The sequence below is a fragment of the Halictus rubicundus genome, chromosome 14, assembly GCF_050948215.1.
Source record: "Halictus rubicundus isolate RS-2024b chromosome 14, iyHalRubi1_principal, whole genome shotgun sequence".
In the NCBI taxonomy this organism is placed as follows: domain Eukaryota; kingdom Metazoa; phylum Arthropoda; class Insecta; order Hymenoptera; family Halictidae; genus Halictus; species Halictus rubicundus.
In genome coordinates this window covers 8,275,610-8,296,043 of record NC_135162.1, presented here as the reverse complement: position 1 = coordinate 8,296,043, position 20,434 = coordinate 8,275,610, and the positions used below count along the sequence as shown (strand labels likewise).

The 20,434-nt window shown below is 48.5% G+C and overlaps 1 protein-coding gene across 4 annotated transcripts in view; it reads right to left on the bottom strand.

Moving 5' to 3' along the window:
• The window catches only part of LOC143360890 (protein pangolin, isoforms A/H/I/S), a 364,982-nt gene that overhangs the window by 19,759 nt on the left and 324,789 nt on the right, over window positions 1-20,434 (bottom strand). For 2 of the 4 annotated variants that reach the window (XM_076800063.1, XM_076800064.1), the window contains exons 4-7: window positions 17,567-17,804; window positions 7,150-7,240; window positions 5,116-5,211; window positions 4,279-4,416 (exon numbers count right to left, since the gene is read on the bottom strand). In XM_076800063.1, the coding sequence (XP_076656178.1) occupies window positions 4,279-4,416; window positions 5,116-5,211; window positions 7,150-7,240; window positions 17,567-17,804 (563 nt within the window). The remainder of the gene's footprint in view (window positions 1-4,278; window positions 4,417-5,115; window positions 5,212-7,149; window positions 7,241-17,566; window positions 17,805-20,434) is intronic. The other 2 variants (XM_076800066.1, XM_076800062.1) reach the window with 1 other exon arrangement.

Below are 20,434 nucleotides of genomic sequence, written 5' to 3'. Positions count from 1 at the left end.
ATGGCCAACAACTGCACGAAATTATGCTGTGCGCCGTACGGCGGCGGTGTCACGCTCCTCGGCACGTTCATGTTCGACATCTGCATCAGGCTGCTCATGTAGAGCGCCGTGAGGATCTTATGATCAGCCGTGGGTAATCCAGCCTCGCCGGCTTTCACAGCTTCTTGGAGTATCGTCATGTTGTCCTCCAGCTTCTCCTGTTGCGTCTTCTCCTCGTCGATGCCGGTCAGGGTCTCCTCGATCCTGTTCGAAGCTTCGATCGTCGCGCCCTCGATCCCCGCGGCGTCGTCCTTCTTGATCACCAGGTTCAGTGGCTCCAGACACTCGGGCTCCATCGCCGGTGCGCGAGGTCGACGTGTGCTTGCACACACGCTATGTGGGCCCAATTACACCCACTGATCCATGGAATCACTCTCGGAAATCGTTCGGTCCTGCTAGTTCAGGCAATTCGTCGAGAATCTTCGCGCTGGTGGCCTCATGTTGGCGCGAACAGGCACGATCCGGACGGATCCACGGTGTCAATCTCTTCGATCAGGTTCTTCAGCTCGGTAGCTAATTCGCGCACTGTGCTCATCTTGCAAACCCAGGGCCCCGAGCACACCTTCAGATCTATGGGATCCTCTCCTCAAGAACTACTTCCTCCGCTTCGACTACTCAAGACAAGTGGTAGCTAATCTCACACAGTGTCCTCGTGCTGCGAAACCTTGGACCCTACAACCTGTTCCAGACCTAGGAAACCCTCGACCAGTTTCCTCTCAGGACAATTGTTGGTAGCTAATCGACACACTCGTGTTCGCGCACACCGTGCCGATCCTCGTTTTCCGCCCGACGTCTTCGTCCTCGGCCTCGAAGGTCGGTGTCAGCCCTAGGGCAGTTCTCGCGGAAGCAGTCCGTTCCTTTCGGGAACTCTCGGAGGACTCATCGTGCTCTATCATCTCGTGCCAGTCCCCACGAACAACGAAACGAGCGCGTGCACGAATCTGGCACTCACACGGACAGGCTCATGCACACCCGCACGCGCACCGTGGGCTCATGCGAGTGCTCGCACGTACTCGCGCGACACGCGCGCGCGATTTCCGCACGATTCGGAACGAGAGAGAGAGAGAGAGAGAGAGAGCGCGAGCGTTCATAGAAGCTGGACGCCGGTGGACACGTATCCGAGGGACGAGACACTGTCCGCGGTTATCCTGTTCGATCTTAATGGCTCCATATCGTTGGACGTTCTTCAAGATTCATGGCCAATTCGCCCGTAAAATGTCCCCAGGGGCGGCACACGTCTCTACCGAAGCGTCGTCGTCGTCGTCGTCGTCAGTCCGTCTTCCTCCCGAAATGCAACTTCCCGTTTCGAGGAATAAAAACCGTGGGATCTCTTCGTGTATGAAAATTCGCCTGCGTGTGTACCCTGTTGTTCCTTATCCGGTCGGAAAACGCGTCGTTCGCGGCGTCGGCGGAATCACCGAGCGGTGTTACGACGATTGATTATCCGCGAGTGTGGTAGGGGCGGCGGGGAGGAGGAGGGTTGCACCGTGGGGCCATCATCGCGATTCATGGCTCCGCAGCAACGACACCCTACCATCCGCCGATGTATAATTCGCGCGTGGGGGGTGAAGATTGCATTCTCTCTGCTTTCCCTGCGTGGCGGACCTTTTTTTTTTTGGCGGGCTGCGCGGCGCTGCCGTCGCCCGCCGTCCGTCCCCGGCGTCTTCCCTTCAAACACGTCTAAACAGCGTCGGACACCATCGAGCACCGTTCGATCAGCTGGTCCACGTTCGCGATTCCAGGCACCCCGAAGCGATCCCCTAACGTCCGCGATACTCTAACCTCTTGCACCCCTCACCCTCTTCCGGCTCTTTCCTCGCGTCAGAAACCTTCGATCAGCTGGCGCACGTTCCGAATTCTGGTCCGAACGATCCTCTACAGTTTATGGACGCGATGCTCTGACCGGAAACCTCCCTCGATAATTGTCTTCGGGCTGTGACCGGCACGTGTCCGGAACACTATGCTCGCTTCAATTCGCTAGGATTCTCCCCAGGAATCCTCGATGCTCTTCGGGTTCGCACATCTGGGTTAGGTCTTGAGCACGTGGCCGAACGCCCGAAGGTCAATACGATCGTCTGGGTGGCAACGACTCGAGAAAGGCGGCCCTCGTTGTCTAGGTCGCGTCCGTGTAGTTTTCGGCGTCGCCTACGTCGTTTACGTGGTGGTCGGCGTCGCCGTCGTCAGCGTCGTCCGATAGTCCCGTGTCTGGCACGGCTCGCGAGAAGAAGCAGAACGGGCCAGCTGATCGGCCATGGTTCGACGCGTGCCTCGAACAACCCGTGCGTGCATGCGGCGGCTCTTGTGTATACTATACTCTCTCGGCGTGCTCTCGGGGGCCAGCCGATCGGCCTGCTACTAATGCAAATTAGAAATCTGTTTAAGAGGGTAATGATCAATACATAACCGGCGGCGACGGTGGCGGCGGTGGCGGCCGACAGGCGCAGACGCTGTGCGAAGAGAGTCATTCAATAAGTGTTATATACGCGACGCAACGCCGAAGGGGAAACACGACTGGCAACGACGGGCTTGAAAGCACCGTTCACAGGGACGTGCTACCCCCTATGGTCGGCCCTGAAACTAGCCCGTCAAAACCGTCGCCCGATACACCCGAGCCTTCTTTATCTACCGCTGACGATGACTCGCGACGCGAGCACGACACTCCCGACGGTTTATCGATGGGAGAAAACAGAACCTAACTGCACTGCAATTTTTCGGTTGCCTACCGTCGCTGACTCCTTCCGCGTCCACCCGGCTGCGAAAGAAGCCGTTTCCGACTTTCTATTATCCTCTTACGGTGGCTCGTTATCCAATAGATGGATCGATCCGTCCGCCCCGGCAGATGCTCCTCTTTGCCGTCGGATTCCCGCGTCACCAACTTATCAGAATCATAGAACTTTTCTTATCCGGCCACTGTTCATTAATATCTTTGCACACGATTTTTCCACAAACGTCCGAATAATCGACCGACGACGATATTACACTGCTCTCGTGCAATTGTAACCGGTACAGGTGCGGTTCGAAGCAGTGAAAAAATTTAATCTCGATATATACGATTTTCGAAAAATAGAAAAATTAATTTTTAGCTTGTATAGCTTGCATGTCTTGCATAAAGACCTAGCAATAGATATCGAATTTTGTACGCAGCTACTGCCCATTCTTGTTGTGTACTTCTTTGTTGAAGTTTGTGACTTATATACTGTAGGTGGACGTGCAGTATCCAGTTCGTAGTATTGATTCCAGCAATTCTAGCCTCTTCTGTTTCTTCAGGATCCGTTTCTTCTGTTAATCACGACCGGTTCTGTCCGATTGGTTATAGTCATATACGGTGCACGTATGATGCACGTTTATTGACACAAGCTGGGCACACTCAACAAACTGATGGCACTTTCGATGAACTCGAACGCGCGCTGACATTATCACGTGTACATTCTTGCTGTGTGCTTGTTTGTTGAAGTTTGTGACTTATACACTGTAGGTGGACGCGCAGTATTGATTCCAGCAATTCTAGCCTCTTGTGTTTCTTCAGGATCCGTTTCTTCTGTTAATCACAATCGGTTCCGTCCGATTGGTTGTGGTCATATACGGTGCACGTATGATACACGTTTATTGACACAAGCTGGGCACACTCAACAAACTGATGGCACTTTCGATGGACTCGAACGCGCGCTGACATTATCACGTGTGCAGGAACATTGTGCTTTTATTGTCACGTGTGTAGGAGCATTGTACTTTCGTTACCACGTGTGTATACAAACACTGTGCCGCCATTGTTACAGATTATTAATTGTACTTTTCTGTCCATTCGAAAGTGTGTTCCATTTTCTGTTCTTACACTTCGTGTACGTAATAAAGAATTAATTAATTTGCAAATGACTTCTTTTAGTTGAATTTATTCGACGCCGGTACCGGGTGTACCATAATGGGACATTTGGACCGTTTATTTTGAAAGTGGTGCAAGTCCATTTTTTGTTGATAAAAAAAAAAATATAAATATATAAATTATGTGATATCTTTCTTTTTTTTTTTTTTTAATGGACTTGCACCGTTTTTAGAGTAAACGGTCCATTGGATGGTGGTTGATGGTCTGACGGTTTGGTTGATGGTAAATCGTGGACTCCGGGGTGCACGCAGGGACAATTCCGAATAAATCTGAACGAGTTACTGAACGAGAACGGCGTTTGATTCGCAATCGGTGATTCAGGTGTCGCTAATAGGCAGAAAATGGGGAGAGTAACGAACCTGTGATTGTGATCCAAGGAAGAATGGTCCGTTTTCGGCGTCGATGGCACCAGCGCGTGTGACGTCAGCGCGTGTGCGTGCGGACTCAGGCCCGGATGCGGGGGCATCAGGCCCGTCGGCGAAAACCGGTAGAGATCACTGGAAATAATCGCGTTCCTTAGAACTCTCGCGTCGCAACAGATCATTTTACGAACGTTCCAACGCGGTGCGAAAAAATGGCACCACAATTACTGAAGAAATACGTAGCCTTTAAATTTTATTTTGAGGCTCCAGATCAGATCAATTTGAAAAACATCCGAGACGATAGACAGACCTATTGATTTCTTTGCGTTCACTGGAAATTGAATTTTTTGGGACTCAAATTCTGAGGCGATTCGGAAAACGCTGTAAAAAAGTGCTTCTTTTCGGAAAACTTTCGAGTGCCCATTTTGAGGCAAGCCTTTATACACTTTTTAACTCAAAAGTTAAGCGTTGTAGAAACTACGGTAACGTCTCGATCTAAGCCGAACGGAGCTACACGATCTTAGTCAAGGTCGCCTATCCCCTCCACTAGGGGGCATACCACACTGCCTCGGTCCGTGTTTATACTCGCTGTCCTTTCTACGCCCGGCGCGGTCGTTAGAAAATAGTACCCCTACACGATACATGTCACGGACCCGAGAATTGGGCTTAGATCGAGACTCTACCGTACTAGGACCAGAGACAAAGTGTACACATTTTCTCAGGGGCGTTACGAGGTCAACGTTGGAACGTTCGGTGATTCGGATAGATCCTCGAGCGATGTAACTCGAATTTTCGTGTCATGGTGGATAACTTCGACTTCGATCACCTACTAACCTTGGTAAACTAGAACTTGTGATGGGCAAACTCGTCGGATACGGACTTCGAAAGCCCGCGCTTGCCGGGGAGATTGGGTACATGCTCGGTGTATGCCTGAAACGAAAGTATGCCGTCAAAATCACCCTAACTTACGGCAAGAACCAGTAATTAATCTGTAACTGTCCAAGAACAGAAAAATCGCAGGTCAGTGCAAACATTGGTTGCCTGACCCCTTGTTGCATTTTACCAGGAAATCGGCACGAATAATTTTGCCATTTTTCGAAAAAAATATTTAAAAAATTGGAAGCGGATAGCCCCCGGTTATTGACGCGAGGGTTAAAGCATCGTTCGTGGAAGAGACGTATTTAATATTTTTTTCGGACGAATGCAAATGATACGCGGTTTCGTCACACTCCCCGTTCCGGCCGGAGAAAAAACCACGGTTCCGCCCTCCTAATTGAGGAGAACGGGCTTAATCATCTGTGGAAAATCTCAATTCGGGGCGGTTCGGGCAGAAAGCAAATAACAAGGAGGGCAGGATGAGGGATCCATCCGCTCTCGCTCGAGGAGAATTTTCTGCGGCCGGCGTGTGTTATATAGCGTCTCCGAACACCAACGACGACGGTGGTTAGCTCTAATAGACCGGAACTGAGAGGATGACCGGCCGGCCAAATCAGAGAGAGGGATGGCCGTTCTGATTTTTTCCTCGAAGAAACGGGATACGAATAGGGAATCCCACCCCTGGCTATTAACCCTCGGCCATCAGACGCTTGGACACTTCGGAAGCTTTTTGATTTGTGCCACAAACGCGTGCCAAATGTTGCTCAATCGTAGACTGCGGACCCTTATGCAAAATAAAATTGTTTGACAAATAGAAACTTGTATTCGTTCTTATTACGTTTAGCAGATTGAAAATAATACGATAGTACGCTTAAATTTTTCGAATGCAGTGAATTCTCGATATATGTCAACAACACGGGTCTTCCCAGCGACATATATCGTCCAGGAGACATACCCTAGCCGTGTTTACACTCCTCAGCGTCCGAGGCCCCTCACGGGGTACACCCCGCGGTGGGGATAATTCCGTGACGTTTATCGTCCAGGCCTTGGCGACATATATAGAGAGATCACTGTATATTTGCTACTTCAAATTACACCCACTGATTTTTGTCATAAATCCGCAGTCTGAGCGCACACGATGATTCGGAAAGTAACGTCTGACCAACTGCTGAAGACGTGTAAGGCGAAGAGGAATTATGGGACCGAATTTATTAGAGCTTGCACGATTTTTACGTGCGCTTGACCGAAGAATAATTGCGTATTTATTTATTCCACAGGTTTCCCGACGCGACAGGAAGGGAACTTTGACGGAGGAAGAATTACCGCTGGCCAAATAATAAAAATCGCGTGCCAAAGATGGTAGCAGTCGTTAGTTTGTGGGGGGGGGGGGGGGGGGGGATCAACGACTGAGCGCGCAAAACCGAGCGTTTACGATGCAAATCGGGGCACTTGGCATCCAATCGCGGACTTTATTACTGCAAAAGTGTATTGAAATCAGAACGGTTCGCCCTGTGACGTTCCCCATCCCCCGTTTCCCACCCCCCGGCTTCTCCATTTTTACCCTTCCACTCAAAGTCCGAATACTTGTTCTTCGTTCCACAGTTTTCCCGATACAAAAAATCGCGGAATCTGGCTAATCGGTGTCTAGCCTTCGGAATAAAAATTCCAATCAACCTGCCGGATTATCTCGCGGTAACGAGATTAATGAACTCCCACCGGCGGAACGGTTCGCGGAATCGTTAATTCGAGTCTGCACGTGCGCGAGCATGAGAGAGACAGAGAGAGGGAGAGAGAGAGAGAGGAAAGGAAGAGAGTTGATGCCGGTGCACGTGTATGGGTTTTAATCGTTCCTTTTATCCGAGCAGAAGAAGCGTTCCGGGTGGGAGAAGATCGATCCCCGTAAAACCCTCTCGGAAGACAAAGATGAGATTCATCATCGGAGCTGTTTGCCGGTGACGTTTTTCAATCGGCGAAAGCGTGTATTGAACTTACCAGGAAGCGGCGACTTGCGTCATTTCCGGGCTAAGCATGGGGTACGGATATTGACCCGCGGAGAAGGGATACATCGGCGCCCTCGTCAGACCTGTAACAGAAATCAGGATGCTCGTTGAATATACACCTTGGATCGGCTGTAAAACATTTTCATCGAAACGACCGAGAGAAACGGCCACACGTTTTGGGTACATTGAAAATTGGGCAAATTCGTGTTCGTTCATTTTTGGTGAGCAGTGGATCGATCGGGTTGGAATTTTTTCTGCTTTCAGTAGGGAGGGTAACGCGTACTTTACCCGAAGGATTTTTTGAAATTCGAGCTACAGCCCGATTGGCACAGCATCTTGTCAGCAGGCTCAAGGTAAGAGTACCAAGAAGTCATATACCTATTGACAGACTTGGATAATTTTTTTCGGTAAGGAGGGGATCGATAGGGTTGGAATTTTTTCTGTTTTCAGTAGGGAGGGTAACGCGTATTTTACCCGAAGGATTTTTTCAAATTCGAGCTACAGCCCGATTGGCACAGCATCTTGTCAGCAGGCTCAAGGTAAGAGTACCAAAAAGTCATATACGTATTTACAGACTTCGATAATTTTTTTTTCGATAAGCAGTGGATCGATAGGGTTGGAATTTTTTCAGCTTTCAGTAGGGAGGGTAACGCGTATTTTAGCCAAAGGGTTTTTTGAAATTTGCACTACAGTTGGATTGGCACAGTATCTTGTCAGCAGGGTCAAGATATGCGTACCTAGAAGTCATATGCGTATTGACGGACTAGGATAATTTTTTTTCGGTAAGTAGTAGATCGATCGGGTTGGAATTTTTTCAGCTTTCAGTAGGGAGGGTAACGCGTACTTTACCCGAAGGATTTTTTGAAATTCGAGCTACAGCCCGATTGGCACAGCATCTTGTCAGCAGGCTCAAGATATGAGTACCCAGAAGTCGTATGCGTATTGACGGACTCGGATGATTTTATTTCGGTAAGCAGTGGATCGATCGGGTTGGAATTTTTTCAGCATTCAGTAGGGAGGGAAACGCGTATTTTACCCGAAGGATTTTTTGAAATTCGAGCTACAGACCGATTGGCACAGTATCTTGTCAGCAGGCTCAAGATATGCGTACCCAGAAGTCATATGCGTATTCACAGACATGGATCATTTTTTTTCGGTAAGCAGTGGATCGATAGGGTTGGAATTTTTTCAGCTTTCAGTAGGGAGGGTAACGCGTATTTTAGCCAAAGGGTTTTTTGAAATTTGCGCTACCGTCGGATTGGCACAGCATTTTGTCAGCAGGCTAAAGCTGAGCAAAGAAGGACATTGATAGGTTTGCATAATTTCTTCTGCTCGATATCTCGTTCGTGTCAGGACCCTCTTTGGCTAAACTGCACATCTAGCATGATACCGAATGCTTAAGAAATCTAAAATTGGTAGCTGCTGTGGATTCTGAGAACAGGACATCTGAAGACAGCCTATGTCCCAAGTAAAGTAGCCCCTTTTAATATCGCCTTCGCGAGGATTCCCAGCTGCCAGTGATCATCGTCATTGTTTGTTCAGTGTCTGTATCAAATTCCAGCAGCAGGATTACCCAAGATCACTAATAGTTGCAACCCCGGCGCGTCCGATCGTCATTACGCAAGGAGACACACGCAGAGCGATTGAAAAGGGGGTGGCAGCAGCTTTTATAGTAGCGGTATCTAATATGGACCGGGTACGTGCTGCGGAATCGGCCCCGAAGAACCCCAGAAACGTCGGCTGGCTGGTATAAGTGGGGTGCCTTTGGCGAGGCAAAGTGTAATTGGCTTCATAAGAGTCGACGAGAAGCGGCCCGGAATATCGGCAAGCCTGAAACCGCTTGACGAGGCCAATACTTTACCCCCTTCGACCGCCCCCTCTGCGCCGCCACCTCTTTCTATATCGTCCTCGTTGTGGCGTATGGACTGGATAGATGGACTCTTTTTTCACTTTCAACACACCCCCGCCCCCTCCGCCTGCTGCACCCACCCTATCCCAGAACCCACTACTCTTCAGACTCCTTTTTCGCGGTTGAACATGTCCGGGAGGCGTGTTTCTCCGCAAATCACCAGCCTCGGCTCTGTTCGCCTGCACGAAATCGGTCAACGCGTGGTTTTCCGCGATAGGGCCACTCCCCAACCCCCATGGATAACGACCGTCTCTGTTCCTGGACCGTAAAGAGATCGGTCCTCGGCCTCCAGCCGATCGCTATACCCCGTCTACGACCCTCTGTTTGTGAAACAACACCGCACGTGTTCCGCGCTGGACCGAAATTGCCAAAAGTTGGCAAATCCAATCTTCAAACTCCTTCAAATTCGATGGAATTTTGGTGACGTACTCTCAAAACTGTACACTATGTTGCGAAACGCTTAAATCTTGCTGTCCGCCAGCTGAAACTTGTGGACGAAGCTTGGAAAACAGAGAAAACGAGGGAAAACGGTGACAACACTCTCGAAAATGTTATATAACATTTTTGTCGTTAATTATTTTCGAACGACACTTCCACCATCGTATTCCCGACAGTTTTCCGATTAAAATGATACCCAACACGATACAGGTCCGGTTTTATTTGTCGGTTTAATACACGTTTCAGTAGAACCTCTGTTATCCGAACGGTTCGGTGGCGTTCAACAGTTCGGCTGATAAAACGGTCCCCGAGCGAGATAATCGATTCAAATAAACGCGATTTTGGTTTGCATGGACAGAGCAATCAGATAAGGGGGACAGCCCGCGGTATCTTTATATCGGGTGGCTCGTAAACACACTTTTCCGTCGGCTCGAGTGTTAAAATACCACTCGAACGTGTCCTCCTTGCGAGAGTATCTCGAGTGTCCCTCGAGTGGCCAGATTGAACACAGGATTCCAGGTTATATTCTCTGAGGAGGAAGAAAGGCTCCCGGCGATACACATTCTTGACACAACCGACACTCGAACCGTGCTCAGAGGATTAAATGAGTTAGGCGCCCGAAAATAGGTTCTTTCCTCCTTCAACGATGTCGACAAGCTCGAACCAGATTTCTGTCATAAATGCTTCAAATCCGCGGTCTAGTTGCCACTTGTGAAAACTGTTCGCCCCATTGGCCCCGGTACACTTGCCATCGACGCAAACAATTTTTACTTCAAATCCGCCATTTAAACACAAATCAAGCGAGAATCAAGCTCGCCTATCGATCAATCTATCGGCCGAAATCGAGCCAAGAGATCTCTCTCGATCTCTCGACTACCCGGACTGGAGTCGGAAGATCGGTTACGCGTCAACCGGTCTAAAAAAGTCACCCGACCATGACATAAAAACGTGCAATTAATCCTAAAAAAAGAAAAAACCGGCGAACCCGCTCGACCGAATAAAAAATATGGCTTCCCTAAAAATCCGCAAACCACTCCCCGAACTAAGAAAAACCGCGCCGGTTTCGCGACCAATCGGAAGACCAATTAAAACTTGAAGATAGTCGGGGGCCGCCCGGTGAATCGTGTTCACGTTGGAGCATCCCTTTGTCGAAATCCTGCGCGCGTTTCCTCCCTCATCGAGACACGCACGTCGGAGAAACCACGGCCGAGTAAATGCTAACGATAGTCTCTAATAGAGCGAAATAGACACAGAACCGTGATTCTCTCTCTCTCTCCCCCCTCCCCTCCCCTCTCTCTCTCTCTCTCTCCCTCGGAGGGAAAAAAGTCGAAAACCATCGAAGTCGTCGGAGCAGAGGGATGATGAAGGACGAGAAGGCTGCAGGTTGGAAAGACAGAGAATGATCGCGGTGTACGGAACACCGGGAGCTCGAGTTGTTCGAGAATAAAAGAGTAATTTTCCGGGTGGTGAGACCCCGATAATGGGGTTGCAGACTGCCGAGTCGACTGGAAAGTGATTAAGCACACATGACGGAGCCCGCGGACTCGCCAGGATATTACGAGCCACCCCTTTCAATCCACCTCCGCCGTCCTTCCACCTTCTCTCTGCCTTCACTCCCTCCCTCCCTCCCACCCCCGACCACCCCCTTTTTACCTCTCCCTTACATCCACCTTCTTCTCCTCCTACCATCCAACACGGTGGGATCGTCGTGCTTCTAATTCTCGTCCCTTACCTTATTCGTACACGATATTGGACAGATAACGACCCTTTCCTGCGAGCATTTCAGAAACCATCCCCCCCCCCCGTCCGCGTCCCCTCGTCTAACCGTCGCGGATCCGGCAACCGGTCCCTCTCGATATCGATTCTCGTCGTCTCTCTCCTCTTCCGGGACCTCGATTCTTCCTAGTTACTTCGGGATACTCCCCCCCCCCCCACCCCGAGACTTCTCTGTGCCACCCCTTTCATGGTAGAATGTAAATGAATCGTCCTACGACGGGGAACCGAGAGGGGATGATGTCTTAAGTAATTCCTCCCGGAGGAGAGAAGTTGTTCAAGAAATATCGGGATTTGTTGCACCCCTTTGAGAAAGGGACGGTTGTGGCTTTAGGCCCGTTTCCCCAAGGACGATTGATCTGGAATTGGACCTCGACGCGTTGGGAAATTGCCACCCTCAACAGCGTCCTCCCTTCTGTTTCGGAATTTGTTGCATCATCGTTCAACCAGATTGGCGACTTTAACCGATCTACGGGGAGCCGTGTAATCGTGGGATCGTCGACGGCAACGTGGGGAGAAAGTCAAGTTCGAATTATGGTGATGGTACCGGTGATAATCAAGATACATTCAAGTGTTCCATTCGGACGCCCGAGGGAGTGATCCAGCTTGAAACGCAGATTCCACAGGTTCTCGTCGTGCTTTTCAAACCTGATCGCAATCATCGCAGAGCGCTCTCCTTCCCCTTTAATTTGAGCCCTCGAACATCGAAAAATTCCCACCGGAACGCATTCTAAAATCGTCTCGAAGAATCTCCTTGAAATCGAGACGGTCGGTTCGGATAGCAGAGGTTCCACTTTACCGTGGATTAATCGGACATTTCTGAGCCAAACTGTATCGTGTTTGGTGTCGTTTTAACCGGAAATGTGTCAGGCATATGCTGACGAAAGGTTTCATCGAAAGATAATTATAAACAAAAAAGTTCTATGACATTTTCGAAAATATTGACACCCATTTCTCTCTATGTTCAAAGCTTCGTCTACAAGTTTCGGCTGGCATACAGCAGTACTCTTTCGTAGGATAGTCTACGCTCTTCAGCGAAGTGTTACAAAGCAATAAATAAAACCAAGCATTGTCATTAAATTACTATTGTCTCGCGATCGGATCGCGTTCCGGTGCTCAGCAATCAAGCTGCCATCTTCGAGATTCGCGGGCCTACGGTACGGGGGACAAATTTTCCGTTTCTCGGTGACACAGAGCGAGGCATTCCAGTAATTGGTAAGTGTTTTCGAGGGAAACCGAGCCGGCACAAAAGCGGGTAGATTAAAAAATGTACGGCGGGGGGGGGGATCGCAGCAAAATCGGCGAGAAGGAGGAACGCCTCATAATCGCGAAAAAAGGAGATCGCCGGGGGCTGTGGAGAGAGGGCTTCGTAGGGGTGGCGGTGGGGAGGGGGGTGGGGAGGAGGGGAAGGGGGGTCGGCCGACTAGAGAAGAGAAAAATTAAGCGGATCAATGGCGGACTGCCGGCGTTTCATACCGGGAATCGCGGTCCCTCTCCCTCTCCCTCTCGCTCCCTTACCTCCTCCTCCCTTCTCGCGTCTGCTCTTCTCCACGGAATCCTGAAATAAACACGCGGCGGAGATCGAAAAGTGGAGCTAATTAGAAATATATTCGTGGAAGCGGGAGAGATCCGTGCGCGGCACCAAGGGGTTGGGGGTGGGTAGACACGAGGGGGCTGGAACCACCGTGGAAACTCTCGGAGAGACAGGGAGAGAGAGAGAGAGGGTGAGATGGAGAGAGAAGCATTCGGAATCGCGAGCAGAAAGAGAGAAAGGTGGACGTTGGAGCGGGAAAGACGGAAGAAGATGAATAGGCGGAGAAGTTAGGGGAGGGTCTGAACGAGAGAGGGATGGAAGTCGGTGCCGCCACCTCTGCTCTCTGGGGAAGGGGTGGAGGGGTAGCAGAAGGAGGGAAAGATAGGGAAGACTGTCGTTCGGAGAGCGACGGAGGGATGCAAACCGAGGGTGAAACTCCGAGGGGGATGGAGGAAGGAAGCCGGAGGGTCCGCGGGACACGGGTGGGGGTAAAATGCTCGCTCGTTTGCAAGACAAAGAACCCGAGCCGCCGTACGAACTCGTAGTTGTGCATAAACGCTATCAACCCCATCTACATATTCTAGGGACAGGGGCGACGAGGGGGGCGGGGGGCGGCCAGGCCCGAGGCAGAACGAGAGGAGAGAAAGATAGCGCGCGCGCAAATACGTCCCAACTACCCCTCTTCTTCATCCTCTCCATTCCTCTCTTTCTCTTTTTCTCTCTTCCTGGTCGTGACTCCGCAGAGGTGAAAAGATACCCCGAACCCTCCGAGAAGTAGCTCCGACGACGACTACACCACCCGAACTGAATTAGAATTCTTCAGTTTCAAGGATTTTATTGTGAGACCCTTCGCCTGGCGGATTAATGGACCGTAATTAGAGTTATCGACGCCGGAAACGGCGGACATCTTTGAAAGTCGACGGGGACTACGGCTTTCCACGATGAGGATGTCCCTTTGTTGCGTCCGCGGCACGAATTATTATCTAAGCGACGAGTTTAGACGAAACGCACAGTTGCAAACGATCTAGCCTGACTTAGCTGTGCCTATTTTTGCACACGCTGGTTCATCAGCTACCTCTTCAACACGGCAGACGGTAGACACCAATTCAATTTGTCAATTCAATCTTTATTATTCGCTGGAAAAATTGTCGGCTGACTCAGCGGTGTTTATTGTGGCATACACTAGTTCGTCGTGTAGCCCAATTTTTCAATCCAATTTGTATTATTCGCCGGAAAAATATAGACAGGCAGTGTTATATCGAAACCTAATTGCCCCCATCAGAAAGTGCCTCTCTTCGCCTTCAATTTAAGCCCTCGAACGCCGAAAAACTCCTACCGGAACACATTCTAAAAGCGTCTCCAAGAATCTCCTTAAAATCGAGGCGATAAGTTCGGATAGTAGAGGTTCCACTATACCGTGGATTACACAAACACTCGTAAACGAAACTGTATCGTGTTGGGTATCGTTTTAATCGTAAAAGTGTCAGGAACATTCCCATGCAAGTTTCACGAAGAAATAAATAAAACCACGAGAGTATTGCCATTAAATAACATTTGTCATTAGATACTTAAGTCGTATTGGTCCGGATCTATAAGCTCCGTGTTACTGCTGATGATTGCAGCTGCTTTCTCCAACTTGTACAGATGTCTAGTCTATCTCAATCGTCAACGTAATCACTAGACTGTGGATGTTATGAAAATTTATATTCTGCACAAAGATCCGCGGTCTAGTAATTACGGTCCGGCTTTCGCGTAGATGAGGATAATGAAGACTGTGGGTCCACGTGACCTGTCACGGTACCGGGCTGATGAATCGCCGAAGCGGATCGTCGATCGATTGTTAATCCACACCGACGCACAAAGATGATAGTCAGGGGTTTCCTCAGGGTTGGAGGATGGTCTCGGAGGCGTGCGCAACGTTCGTAGGAAGGAGAGAAGCTGTAGAAATAGAGAGGCAGGTTGAAACCCCCTTGACCCGGCGCCAGAGGGAGGCTGCATGCCTGGCTGATTAGCCTAATGGTGAGTCCTCCTCTTATTCTCCTACTTGACGCCAGTTCGCGAGCCTCTCTTCTCTCTCTTATCCCACCGCCACTTCCGTTCTCTCTCTCTCTCTCGCCCTCCTCCCCTCCCTCGCCACTCTCCTCTCCTTTCTCTCTCTCTCTCTCTCTCCTTCGTTTTCCCTGTATTTTACCCTCTGGGGACGCCTCGGCCTCTTCACATCCCTCGTTCGAGCCGCGGCATCGGCTCAGACCCTTGACTCGATAAGAAATATTCCTTCAATTAGGAGCCTGCTGAAATATCAATGTTTGCACGGCTACCAACAACGGACTCCACCGAGGACTCTTTTTTAATTCGCGGCGAGAGCACGGTCAATGGAAACGCTTATTCAAGACCAAGGTAGCATTGCTGAACCCTTGAACCCGGGATTACTCGAGTTACGCTGAAACCAGATGAAAATTTATACCGTCGCCGGTCGTCATTTACAGCGAATTCTCGATATATGTCAACAACGCGGGTCTCGCCAGCGACAAGTATCGTCCAGGACACACACACGAGCGCTGCTATGTTTACTCTAGTGTGGTAGTGGGGATAATTCCGCGACTTTTATCGTACAGGCCTTGGCGACATATATCGAGAAATCACTGTATCTAAATGACCGTTTCCTAATTTTTTCTATTTGCTGGTAGGATGTCCTCGTAAGCTAAAAAATTTAGGACTACGTCACAGAATTATGTAATCCAACGTTCTTTTGTGTAAATTTGGAATTGTATTTTGGAACGTCTACCGTAGCAAGAGAAACGTAACTTCGATTATTCCGAATTATTGGAAACGTTCCTGCAGTGGGTCGTTGTTCCGCCATAGACGAAATCATGTTGATATTCCTCGCATGTATAAAATATGACGTGGGTGTTGATATTTGCGCGGATCGGTGAAACGATACCAGAAGAGACCAGAAGTATTCCATCAATTACAATTCGAGAGGGTTGTCAATATTTGCGCCGACACCAGCGGCTCAAGTTCCCGAACGAATTATTGATTCAAACGTGATATCATCGAGAGAGCGAGAGAGAGGGGGAGGCGGGGGGGAGGGGAGAGAGCAAAACGTATCGCGCATATATTTTTTGCAGAAACATACGCGAACTGCGTTGGACCCTTTGAGCAATCATAATCGATTAAAGTGTAAACCGGCACCCGGCGCAGTAATACCCCGGATGAATTCCAATATTTAAGATTCATTTCGTTAACATTTACATTTTGATCAATTTCGTGGACGGAAAATATCGGAATGTCGAGTGTACACTCGCCATTTTATCCCGACTGATTTTATTGTTTGATCTCGTTGTTTGAATTTTCGCAAGAACGCGTGGGAGGTTCGAATTCGCGTCGGCAGGTTTCGACATTCAGCTATTTTCATCGCAACAATATTCGTCGAAATTAAGGCACGCTTTCCGACAACTCTTTCACTCGATTGGAACATTGAGTATTCGATTCCTTGCACGTTTCGTCCATCTGAAAGTCGAATGTACAGTGATCTCTCGATATATGTCGCCAAGGCCTGGGCGATAAATGACGCGGAATTACCCCCACTGCCGCGGAGTATACCCCGTGTGGGGCCACTAAGCTCGAGTGGCCTCGGACGCCTAGGAGTGTGTCCCCTACACGATACATGACACCGGCGAGACCCGTGTTGTTGACATATATCGAGAATTCACTGTACATGTCAGCGCAGACAACATAGGGAACGCGAGAGCAACCTCCACCTTAGCTACTACCACCATTTGTTGAGCCAACCCGCGTGTTCAAAGTGTACCAATTAAATTTACCAATCAACCCTTACACCACTGAAAAACATGCTTCTTTCCATAAAATCGTCACTAGACCTATATGCATAATTAAATTAACAGAACAGGTAGGACACGAGCAATTCGAGAAACCATGAGCAACAATAAGAAAAGTCGTGTCACCAATTCTTCTCTCTTTCTGTAGTCATATTACAACAAAGACACACTCCGTTGCGCTCGAAGCAGTCATTGACAAAATTAAGACATCCGAGACAAATAATACTCAACCATTTAAATTGTCCGAGCGAGAGAGAGAGAGAGAGAGAGAGAGAGAAAAACAGAGAGAGATAGAGATAGAGATAGAGAGAGAGAGAGGGGGGAAAGAGACTTCCAAAATTAGTAACCATTTGCAGTAAAGCCTCGATCTAAGCCGACCGGAGCTACACGATCTTAGTCAGTTCGCCTATCCCCTCCGTTTGGGAGCACACCCCGATTTTCTACGTTCGACGAGGTCACAGGAAAATAGTATTCCTACACGATGTATGTCACTGAGTGAATACGTCTCACCGAGAACTGTGCTTAGATCAAGACTTTGCTGCACTTTGGAATCGCCCGAGGGAGTTTCCCCCAAAAATGAATATCGATCAATAATCAACGAATGAATGTCCATCTGAAAAACAAGGGGCTAAAAGAAAAAACCAGAAACAATAACACGAAGTCTGTCGAGCAAGAATGCGAAGCGTTTGAATGCTCCTTAGAGTCTAGAGGTCTGAGTATAGTGATTAACGGTGGACGATAATCGAGATTGATCTCCGAGAAAGAGGCAGGTTTTTCGCCGAAAAGATCGTAGACCATAGAGAGTGTCCTCCATCCTTGTGGCTCAACAGGGAAGGGGGATGATCACCGCGGAGAAGAGCAGGACGTTACATCAGAGGATCAAGGACCAATCGAGGAACCTCGGGGAGGAGCTAACCTGTGGAGGCTGCCGCAGCTAGAAGACGTTTCCAGTGTTCGGGGTGGGTGGGTGATGGTTGTCCAGGGGTGGCTGATGACCAGTACTCACCGGCCGCTGCGGCCGCTTTGCCCGCATCCAACGTCCCATAAGGTGGAATCCCCATATGGGCTGGTGGTGGTTGAGTCAGATGGTCCCCGTTTGGACAGAAGAACGGCAACCCGCTCGGATGCGTCCCTGCGAGGCCCATCTTGCTCGCCTGCGAACAAAAATCAAAATAATCATCAGTCCTTGCTCCAATCCCCCCTCTCTTCGTCTAATAAATTCATGACAGCGTTTATGACAAAAATCGGTGGGAGAAATGCAGTGAAAATACCAGAATTTAGAACTCATATATTTTCCATGCGTTCAGTCAGCATAATACAGTCAATTCTCGATATATGTCAACAACACGGGGCTTGACAGTGACATATATCGTCTAGGAGACATGCCCGAGCCGTTTTATGTTTACACTCCTGGGCGTCCGGAGCCCCAGGGTATACCCCACGGTACTGGGGATAATTCCACGTCATTTATCATCCAGGCCTTGGCGACATATATAGAGAAATCACTGTACAAAATGGGTAGGAGACATACAGAACAGTGAAAATACCAGAATTTATGGAATATTATTTTCCATCTGTTAAATCTATTAAGGAGGGAGATCAATTTTTATTTTGTTCCAGGGACTTTTTATTTTGCATAACAAAATCCGCAGGTTATCAGGGTCCTAGAAGTTTAAAGAGAACGCAGTTTGTCATAAATGAAGGCGACAGTACTATCAAAATCACTGTAAATTTGCAACCCACTTAGACATGTTACTGAAGTTTCTTATAACAATTCATCACAGAAACTCGAAGAGAATACCATCAGTATCAATTTTCTAATTAGTCAAAATGATTAAAAAACAATTTTCTACTTAGCTCCTGTTTCTCACAATTCATGAAAATGTTTATTTTGCATAAAGATCCGCAGTCTATGTATATCAAACTTGATGATTACAAGTTTTTAATTAAAGGAAGATTTATTTACAGAGATTCTTGAATCAAAGTTATTCGCTATTAGTAAACAAACGCACGTGGTAGCCATTTTAGTGCTACAGAGTTCCATTTGCCACATAGTTGACACTAAACCTAAGCATTAAAAGTAACTGGTAAATGTTGCTGTATAAAATTTATTCCATTATTTTCCATAAATGAATTTGTATAATTGCAATAAATGTGAAATATAAAACCGGTAATGCGACACCGTGGTAGGTTCAGTGTTAACAAAGGAAGCATGTTGATGTCTTCTTCATTATATTTGTCTTGGAGAGGCTATAGATTGCAACAATTTTTCATAGTTTTAACTACCGTAGGTGAATAGCTCGGACATTATAGAGTCGCGTGATAGCCTAGCATTATCGTTATCAAGTAATTAATAACACGTTTATTAATGCTCCGTTAATGTGACCAGCTAATTAGCAGTCCGCCGAGGATTATCAATTAATTAACGGATGCCTCGGAAGCCTCGGAGCGAGGCGGCGTCGACAGGTGTTTGCGTGACACGAATTAATATTTTCCTTCTGCAGCATGATCGATAGCGTTGTTATAAAACCGCCTCTAATTCGCTCGGCGCCGAGATATTCATCAGAGCTAACCACTGACAATCGGATCGTATTTTCATTAGAATGATTGCGTGCACTCGTTCAAATTATTATTTCTCACTAACCAGCAATCTTCTAGTCGTACTCATACAGGGTGGCCAACAAATTTTGTATTTTCTTAAAAGAGGTCATTCCTAAGGTCATTTGGAATCATTTTTTCCTTTACGAAAATTTTCTCCGTGGCTTCGTTCAGGAGATATCAACGAAAAACAGGAGCCAATTAGAGCGCGGACACAGCGGACGGACTCCGCCCCGCCGGCAGGCCCCGCTGAGCGTGGCGTTGGCATTGGTCGAGCCGGGGTCCGTCCGCTGTAGCCGCGTTCTGATTGGTCCGCGTTTTTCGCGAATAACTCGTTAACCAAGCGGCGGAGAATATTTTCGCAAAGGAAAAAGTTGCTTCAAATCATCTGAGGAATTACCTCTTCCAAGGAAATACATTTTTGGGACACCCTGGGGGCTTCGCAAAACAAAAAACCTAAGTTGCTAGGCGTATTTCATTATTAATTAGACCGTGGATTCGACTAGTATTCACGCGAAATAGAATCGTCAGGCAAAAAAATAAATATTTTTCCAAATTAAAACAGCTCATCTTGTACCATCATTCAATGTGACATCGTTCGATTCTTCTAATGTCTACATGTCATACTCGATCGCAATCCGCTTTCACGACAAGACGATTATGCAACGTCTACGGGAACTGTAGCCTGTCGCAGTGGAGACGTCATCTATCCTAGACGGAAACGTTAACGACAGCAATCTCCGTGAAATAAACAGAGCGACTCGGATTTAACGATCTGCCACGGGATCGAGTTCTTTGATCGCGTTGTAGTACCGTTCGCCATCCTCGGGGCTGTTTAACATAGACATTAGCCTCATTTCCATCCGGTCTCCGCAGCCTGGACCAGGATCAGGAGACAGGGTAAAAAGCCCTCGGGAGAGAGGAGATATATTATACAATTCAATAAACCCTCGAGGGTGGGGGTTGGGGGGAGCTTATCGAGGACGAGGAGCCTGGTAGCATTAATTTGCAAAGACGGGCGGCGCGCGTGCTCCTCGAACCGGTTCGAGGGGTTCGTTCGGCTTTTCCGTCTGCGGGGGTGTATCGCCGAATTCAAGTGACCCTCGAGCGTTCTCGCGCGACCCATCTCCCGGGTCCTTTTGACCCTTTCCACCTTTTTCCTGAGAGTCTGAGCGACGGATGAGAA